We start from the raw sequence: 9,486 nt of genomic DNA, 5'->3' as shown, positions 1-9,486 counted from the left end.
CAATTAAGTAGGCTATGATCAGCACTTTAAAAATTAATAAAATGAAGTAGAAAATACCAAAAGCACATCACAAAATAAAACACGAGTTTTATTTTAGACATGTAATTTTTATTACTAGTTTGTTATATGTAGATGTATTTGTATACTGGCTTGTGACATTTTACACCTCTGTGGATTAGAGCAAAACTTTGAAAACCACTGATCTAGAGGGTGCATATACTTCAATCTCAGATAGAGTCTGTAGTCTAAGACCCTCCACCTGACACATTATTTCAACAATATTTTATAGTTCTCTACTTTTTAGGGCTTCTCTGAGAAGCAAAATTGATGTACATAGCCCACTGATAAGTCACCAAGAAATCTTTTGTATAGAAAGATGCATTTGACAAAGGGCAAATAGCTAATAAAATACAGCAGAGTTTGGTAGCAACTGTTTTGATGAAGTATATTTATTATAGAGACAGTCGACTGTTAAATAAAAAAGCTAAATATGCCCTACCATATCCCCCTAAATATATAAGGTTATGTTAAAGCACATCTGTGCTTATTCTATCATATATTAAATCAATAATTTAATATTAAATAATTAAATTATAAAAAAAATCAGCAAATGAAGTCCCCTGCAATCAAATTTCCTGCATCAGTAATCTCAAGCAAGTCAATCCAGCAACATTTCAGAATAAAATGCCTTCTTGACTTTGACTACTTGCTCCTTTCCCAAACACTGCATTTATCCTTCAACCTCATCGAGAGTTATCTTTTTTGACACACTGTATGTTATTAACAGGCTTCCCTGGTGGCTCAGTGATAAAGAATCCACCTGCAAATACAGGAGATAGGGGTTCAATCCCTGGGTCGGGAAGATCCCCTGGAGAGGGAAATGGCAACCTACTCCAATATTCTTGCCTGGAAATTCCATGGACAGAGGAGCCCGGTGGGCTACAGTCTGTGGAGTTGCAAAAGAGTTGGATACCACTTAGCTAAACAACAAATACATTACTAGGAAATTTCCAGAAACTAGGAAAATGCTGATTCCTGTTCACCAAGGCACTTACATGCTTAAATAAGGTCTGTGGTTCTTTCAGCCTTATGAGGTAGACATGAAAAGCAAATAACTTGGTGATAGAGTTTGAGTCATGAGTCATTAACCTTTTAAGCTTACAATCTTTTACTTTCACTAATGCCTACAAATTTACACCTGAGTAGATACCTAGCCATTTTTATCTAGCAAAATTCATTACTGTATTTCATCAGTCTAAGACACCATTGATTTTAAGACAGTATTTTATGTACCACTGAGAAAGGAAAAAAAAGGCTGATTAAAGTATGCTTTAGCAAGAAGTTATAATACATCAATTTCAGGGGTATTAAATTGTCAAAAATACGTGCCTCATTGAAGAGATGAAATACAGGGGTTGATTTCAAAGGCTGTTGCCTCTTCTCACTCCTCAAGTGTCTGTTGACATATTTTTAATGTAGAATTAAAGTTAATGGGACCATTTTTTCCCCCTGAAAATGAACTGTCTTTTGGTTTCACTGCCTACTGAATTTTGGCTGGTTTTTTTTTTTTTTTTTTTTTTTTTTTAGTATTTGGCTAGTTTTTCAAACTTAGAATTTCTAACATTTCACTAGAAACTTCACTGCTACTTCAAACAGGTGATCTCAGGAATGTTATTTGGTAGGAAAAGGGGGAAGAACAAGGTAGGCTAGAGAAAAGACAAGGTCCTAGTTGTCAATCACTGTTTTCAATATCCTAACTTAAAATTCTTTTTTAAACCTTATAGTGTAAGAAGAAACAACTAACTGCTCTGGAGCCTCAAAAAAATCAAAAGACCTTAAACCAAGCTTGAGAAAACTTGTTAAAGGCAAATTTTATTTTTTTAAGTTACAAAAATATGCGCATGTCAAAAATACAGTCTAGTCCATATAAGAGTAGTTCCAGCCATTTAAAAGTTATACAGAGTTTGGAAACAGCAATTCATACACAAGTCTTAAAGCACTAAAGTAATGAACAGTATACATACAACCAGTCAATTCAGTTATTGCTAGTTATATGCCACTTTTACTTGAGACTGTTCTCCTTTAGGGAAAAGGCAATATTTGGGCAATCTGATTGTTGCTACTAAAGCTGTGGTTTTAAAAAGTCAATCCAAAATTAGAATAAATTCAGTTTGAGTAGAATATGTGTAAGCTTTAGTCAATATTACAAGAAGGTGTGGTCTAAATTTCTGTTCCATCCCTTTCTCCTACTTAGTTCTATATCAGAAATGTGACATGTAGTTTGTGACAAGAGTAAATGAATCATTGATCTTCAAATTAAGTAACAAGAAACACTGAGTTGGAATGTGGAAACAAAGCTGGCACATCTAGTGTAACAAGATGAGAATGATGAATTCAGGGATGGAAAAATGTTTAAATTTTAACCAAAAAACAAAGACTTCTTTCTCTTTAGATGCTGAGACACAGAACGAATCAACTGGTTTTTCTTAAGTTTATAGGCTATGAAGATATGCTGTTCTCTATCTTTTCCAAAAAGAAAACGTGAGCTATATAACATGTTTTAAACAGATCTATTTGCTCAATGCTGTATGGAAGAACACCATCATGAGATTAAATAATTTTAGCTTTAAGTAGTAAAAAGATCATGCAGTTGACAGTGTAAACACAGGGAACAGATCACTCACTTGGGGGTGGGTAGTACGTAGCAGACTTTTGGTCTGAAGTTCATGTGGAAGACTTAGAAGTTAAGGGTCCCAAAGAGAGAGCCATGGCTTTGTTTCCAACTTTTCTGTCAGACCCTGCTGAAGGGTCAGGCTTATTGCTGACATTTTCCCCCAACAAGTTCTTAAATAAATTGAAACATATACTGGTAATAAGTATGAGGTGAACTAGAAAAACATTTAAAAATAATTCTTAGAACAAAAGTGACAGTCATGACCTTTTGGTAAAGATACTTATTACCTTAATGACTTAAATCCTAAAATTAGGCTACATTTTTAGGAGGTAGAAAACAAATACCCAAAGTGTACCACTTGGCCATCCTTCCTTACTTGTGGCCAACCTCGGATCTATACATTTTTCACTCCTCATTCTCCCGCTAAAGCTATTAGTCCTACTACCATTTACTATCTAAAGTTATAGACCTGGAGCTGCCAAGAAAAAGCTTTTAAAGAAGTCTTGCTTTTAAGTCACTGAGTGTATCCAACACTCGGGTATCAGTTGAGAACATTTTACATCTCTCGAGTAGATTAACTAACTTTATAAGAAAACATGCCAACATGAAAAAAATTACTTAATATAAAAAGACTATTGAACATCTCTACATGTGATTCTAGTATGTCAGAGTAGTTATGTAAACCTAAACTAGTAATGTGTTCATTGAATTGCTTTGAAAAAGCCTTATACATAACCTGCATTACCAGTGTTAAACGAAAAAGGTACATTTCATACTACAAAATTAACCTAAATTCACCTAATAACAAGAACAATAAACACTCCACTTCCTCCCAGAAAGTTACATTGTGCTGATATCCCATAGATAGTACTATAAAAGGATTTTATTTTTGCAATATGCTGGGCTCACAGTGAGTATGCTAATACAGCAATCATGGCTATAATGTTACTGTAAGAATGTCATTAGTGAAACATGTATAAGGCATGTAGAAAACTAGCATTAAAGCTCTTAAGGGCAATGATTTAAATTGGCAGCTGCTAGAAAAGGTGCTGCTAGAAATAAAAAATATTAAAGAATTTAGTTTCGGCACATACTAGTTTTCAATGCTTCCACAATGAAATGAATTAATAACTCACATAAATTTCTGTTGCTGGAACTAATGGACCAAAAAATAATGGACTTCTGCCCCCTTTAAATAGTAGCCCAATCTTGAAAACGGAAGCAGTCACTTGCAATCTTCCACACGGTATTGTTAGCAGTAGTCTGAGCAGTCAGCAGGAAGTTCTGGTTGAAGTAGTGTTGCTTGTTGCCATCAAACTTCACAGTTCCACTGGTCACAACAAGAACTGTGGTCTGGGACTGAGTAGCTTGCTCTGCACCCACACAAGAAAAGAGAAGAGGTTGGATTCTTTACACAAGCAGATTTGCAGGCTTAAACACATTGCCTATAACTTAAACACTAAAAAAAGTTTCATAAACTGTCTTTACTTTAAGTATAATCTTGAGCATGCCCACTCAGAGCCAGAAAACTCAATAACCATTTCAAAGATACGAACATTATTTTCAGTCCAGAAAGATTTGGGGTACTCTAAACTTTCAATATCTAGCTTTTTGGTTCCTGTGTTAATATCTCCTTTTTTTTTTTTTAAACAGAACTTGGTCAAATTTTGTTTCTTAAGTTTTCATTCTTTTCAAGAACTATAAAGGCAAAAAATCACTCAGGAAACTACTGTTTAAGATGCTTAGGACCCCACCTAGAGGTTAATCTTATAAACTGCATCAATCTGCCTGGAATCAAAATCTGCCTTGACAAAAGCTACCCTTTCACGTAACAGAGTAAATTGCGGTGAAATTTTAATAGGTTGTAAGATAATAAAACACATTAATCAGAGATATGGTACATTTTTTTCTCATGAGACATTTCAAGGTACAGAGGGCAACTATATATTTAGGGAATACAGAAAGTTGTTCCTCTCCATCAACAGAAATCATCGTAAGGCTCAATTTGCCACATGACTTTTAATAAGCCACACAATCACTCAATCTACCAAAACCTACCACTGGCTCTCTGGAATTAGATGCATCTAAATGAAGATCAAAAGTTTGATTTGACAGCTGAATTCTTCATGTTTAACTTATTCAAAAAAGTAATTACTGCTACCATTGAAAGTTGCTAGCTGCTTTTGGTGTTAAAGTTCAGTGCCCACTAAAGAAAAACAAGTACCTCAAAAGACCATGATCTTACCATGAACTGGCTGGCAATCTAACATATTGACCTGGAATTCACTAGAAGGCAACATGTCAAAAAAATTGGCTAGGGCTTCCAGCCCTGTAACAACATTTCCATTCCATATTAAAGTGGCCTTGTCCAGATACAGCCTGGTTAGTGCCTAAAAAGGAAGAAAAAAGAAAAAAAGGGGTAAGATTTTTGCTTTTGGGCAAATTATCTTGTAGAAATGGATTGAAAGGCTACAGTGAGTGTTTAAACATTTTTATAGTTCTTTCTCCATCTCTCCTTCCCTTGCCCCCTCCCACAGAGGACAATGTGAACAAGGTATCTGCCTTATAAAGTTGCCCTTAAATGGGTATTATCCTGTGCTGTGCTATGCTGTGCTTAAATGCTCAGTCGTATCCAACTCTTTGCGATCTCATGGACTGTAACCCTCCAGCCTTCTCAGTCCCTGGGAATCTCCAAGCAAGAATACTGGAGTGGGTTGCCATGCCCTCCTCCAGGGGATCCAAACCCAGGTCTCCCACATTGCAGGTGGATTCTTTACCAGCTGAGCTACCAGGGAAGCCCTCTTAATATACTAGGCAGCTAGCTACTTTTTTTTCATCTTTCACTTTAGCCACACTGAGAAACCTTTGTATCAAATGGATAGAGAGACTTTTTTTTTAAGTTTTGCTTTCTGTAATTAAAATGAATTAAATGATCACAGGTTTCAAAGCCCTTGCAGCCTGGAACCAGTTTGAATCTCGCTCCCTTTTCTAATTCTATGAACAAAGTTGTCTGTCAGGCCCTACCTGTACCTTTCAATCCTAGTGTTTATATACATGTGAGCCCTTTAATGTTTGAACCATTTAATGTTGTAGGTGTTAAGAAGAATTAGTTCCTTTTATCACCATGGAAATAACATATTCAGTCCAAAACAATCAGTAGTACTTGCTAAAGCAGAGTCTTTGATAAGTCAAGTAAGTTAAAACTCAAATAAGGCAGAATTCAACAGTTAACTCTTTAGTCCCTGGAGTCAGTCACAGGAATTTAGTGTGTCAAAGGGGACATTATTTGCTTAGCTCTAAATTTTAACTTAAAGGGCCAACACATATCTGGACTCTGGAAATGAACTATGCTGCTTTCTTTTTTTGCTACTTTGTCCTTGAAGGCACCAAGGCCCAACAAATGTCCACTGTTACATCCTGTGCCAGGTCCCACATCATCAAACATCAGTATCAAGAACTTCTTTTTAATCTTCTGCCTTAACAAAATAGCTTTTAGAGATATTAACTTCTACAGCATAGACAAGAGTTCTCTAAAACATGGTGTTATACTGATAAGAGACCTAGTGAAGATTCTAGGTCACATACAGAAATCCTTAGAAGATATGGCTCAGGAACACACTGCAATGAAAAAAGCTGATGAAGTGAGAACTTTCTCTGTGGAAGACTAAAAGTATCCAAGCCAGGCAGATTCTGTTTGTGAGTGCCAGATACAGCTGTGAGCTTTAACACAAAATTATCAATTAATATATGAAATTAAAGGGGCAAATCAGGAAACATTCTCTGTAATGACAGACCCCTTCACTAGCACTAATACTATTTTAACCATATTGGTTAAATGATGTGATTAAGAAAATGTAACGAATTTAAGTAAATATATGTTGGGTCCCATGTTAAGTGCAGTATTTAATTCCCATTTACCACCCTAAAAATAAAACAGGGTTGAGAGAGGTTAGCAACTTGCCCAAGGTCACAGAGCTTGGCAAACACAAAGCTGGGGTATGATTCCACAGTTCAGACATCCATCATGCCATACCAACCCTTTCCTAAGCAATGTGCTTTTAGAGAACATAGCTATCACTTATGCAATTCGGATGAATGGCTGGCTCAAAAAAAAAAAAAAAAAAAAAAAGAACTGGTATTTAATAAAGAATAGTAGTCTGTAACACTCACCCGTCTTCTTTTGTCCATTGTCTCATAGTAAATATTGACAAATTCCTCAGCAGCTCTGCATGCCTGATCTACATAAGTTTTAAATTCCTACAAGAAAAATTTCATTAAAATGTAATTACCACCCTTCCAACTCCTCACAAACATATCACCAACAAAAGCTGATGGTTTATTTCAATCATTTTATAACTCCATACACAGTCTACATTCTTCCACATAAATTTGGACATTTTTAAGATTAGGGCCTAAGTTTCCAACTTTCACTATTTTTAAGTACATTATGGTTAGGACATACTAACCATTCATTAGTGAATTTCAGTTTTTTCTTACTTTAAACATAAATTTACAATCTTTGCATGGCAACTGGTGTTTCAGGCTTTCAGTATTTTAGAAAACATTTACCTTAATAAAAAACGATGGGTTCTGAACCGTAAAAAAAAAAAAAAAAAGGCAGGGGGCGGTGCGGGCAGGCTCGAATTGCCATTGAATAAGTTAGCAAATTGTTGAGTTCCCTTTTCAAGCTGCTAAGTTATTGATAAATTATTCAAAAGTTGTTGAATGAGAAAAAAACTGAGTATGTTCTATGAACTTGTTTGAAAAATTAGGTACTCAGAAAAACGTCCTCACATTATGTAAAAATTTACAGGAGTTTGTAAAGGATTTTAGCATATGTGCTGCCAAAGCGAGCAATGTAAAGGATTTTAAAACGGAAGAAAAGAAATGCTGTTGCGGTTTTCTCCTGCGAGAAAATTACTTTCTTCCCCAGCCATTTACCAGACCAAACTATTATTTGAATTAAGAACTAATTTCATTTCACTCTCAGGTAATTGAAAGTTATTTAAATCGTGAAAGGATTACAAACCATAAGCAACAGACCCAACATTCCCGACTCTCGCTGCTACTGCTGCTGCTAAGTCGCTTTAGTCGTGTCCGACTCTGTGCGACCCCAAAGACGGCAGCCCACCAGGCTGCCCCGTCCCTAGGATTTTCCAGACAAGAACACTGGAGTGGGTTGCCACTGCCTTCTCCAATGCATGAAAATGAAAAGTGAAAGTGAAGTCGCTCAGTCGTGTCCGACTCTTAGCGACCCCATGGACTGCAGCCTACCAGGCTCCTCCGCCCATGGGATTTTCCAGGCAAGAGTACTGGAGTGGGGTGCCATTGCAACTCTCGCTAGTTCCCGTCTTAGGTTCCTTTCCAGGATCGGAAAGCTACTGAAGAGCCCTGGGAGGCGGCGGGGTCGGGGGCCGGGGGTCTGCGGTCCGGGAATAGTGAGGGGCTTCAGAGAGCGGGCCCCGCCCCCGGCGCCTGGCGGGCCAAACCCTGATTCGCCGCTTGACCAAGTGACCAGCAACCAGCCCGCCTCAGAGCCCCTCCCCTCAGCCGCCCGCGCCCGGCACCCTGCGGTGGCTGGGGCACTCACCACAGCCATGGCCATCGGGGAATCCGAATTGTCCTTTTCCTTCAGTGGCGACTTCACTACGTCCTCCTGTCTCTGGTTCCCTCGCCTGTGGGATGATCAAATACTTAGCAAGACAGCGAAACCCGCCAAACGCACAGAATTCTCTGCCCGCCCATTCTCTCCCGGAAGTACCTCGGTCCTATGTTAAAATCACCCCGATGTACCAACCTTAAATACAATTCTCTTGAGTTCCGACCGTCCCGTCCCGTCCCGTCTGCCTTATGTACTCACTTGTTTGATATTTATTAACTTAGTTTGGAAAAAAAAAAAAAAAATCACTCCGCTTTTGTAACTGGGTAATCTTAACAAAAGTATCCATTCCTCCAACACGTCCGAGGACAGCAAAAAAAGACCTATTTAAAGCGTCCAAATGTGCGGGCTCTTCGCTCCAGGGGGAGGGGAAAGGGCTAGCTGATGAAACCTACCAGATCTGTAAGCGAGTAGAAAAACTGGGTGGTGCTTGGGGAAAAGCGTGCAACAATACTGGTAGAAAATGGCGTAAGGTTCTGGAACCTTCTCAAAGACTCAATCTTAACTGAATTTACCCGTGTCTCAGTAATACTCCTTATTCACTACTTTGATTTGGCACTATTCAGTGGAAAACAACATGCTTAGGGTCACAAAACTAATTGTAATTCAAATCTAGTTTAACTACCACTGCAACCGGACTCCACTCCCCAACATACTTCAAAACCACTCAAAGTCCCCAACGATTTCTGGGCAGTCAAGTCAGTCAGATATTTTGATAGTCTTTTACCACGAATAGCTGGTGTGTGGCTCCTCAGAAAAACTTCTTCTTTGGTACTATTCTCTGTCTCCGACCAGTCACTTCTGAATTTTCTCACACTTCAATCTGCTTTTTTCCTGTCTTCCTCCCTTCTGTATAGCTCTAACTGAAGCGACTCTTCCCCGTACCCTATGACCTCTGCACCCGTCTTATTGACGTCACTTCCAGGGTGTCTTCCTGTTTAACACCTCTGTCCTCCTACGTGGTCTCAACTGTTACTTGTATGCTAACGAAGTTCAATAGCATGTGTCCAGCACCGCCCTCCAACTCGTCTCTGGGTTGCAATTCTATTTATTGAATTTCACTAAATATGGACATCAGCGCGCACTACAGGCTTCTCAGACTTGGTGAGTCCAAAATTTGAATGCGTTTTTTCTTCTGCGCTTATAATCTTCT

The 9,486-nt window shown here is 38.1% G+C and overlaps 1 protein-coding gene across 4 annotated transcripts; it reads right to left on the bottom strand.

The window, feature by feature from the left end:
- Positions 1-1,846: 1,846 nt before the first annotated feature.
- Positions 1,847-9,203, bottom strand: NXT2 (nuclear transport factor 2 like export factor 2). 4 transcript variants are annotated; one of them, XM_070785198.1, is made up of 5 exons: positions 9,061-9,203; positions 8,265-8,349; positions 6,845-6,931; positions 4,920-5,064; positions 1,847-4,047 (listed from the first exon to the last, which is right to left on the bottom strand). In XM_070785198.1, exons 2-5 carry the CDS (start codon positions 8,277-8,279, stop codon positions 3,866-3,868), a joined length of 429 nt encoding a protein of 142 aa, XP_070641299.1. In that variant the 5' UTR covers positions 8,280-8,349; positions 9,061-9,203; the 3' UTR covers positions 1,847-3,865. The 4 variants fall into 4 exon arrangements, with proteins under 4 accessions (XP_070641299.1, XP_019811898.1, XP_019811899.1 ...); XM_019956339.2 differs by lacking the exon at positions 9,061-9,203 and adding an exon at positions 8,472-8,664; XM_019956340.2 differs by lacking the exon at positions 9,061-9,203 and adding an exon at positions 8,535-8,664.
- Positions 9,204-9,486: the final 283 nt, after the last annotated feature.

Source organism: Bos indicus, chromosome X, assembly GCF_029378745.1.
Source record: "Bos indicus isolate NIAB-ARS_2022 breed Sahiwal x Tharparkar chromosome X, NIAB-ARS_B.indTharparkar_mat_pri_1.0, whole genome shotgun sequence".
NCBI classification, from domain to species: Eukaryota; Metazoa; Chordata; class Mammalia; order Artiodactyla; family Bovidae; genus Bos; species Bos indicus.
This window is presented reverse-complemented; position numbering and strand designations above follow the sequence as displayed.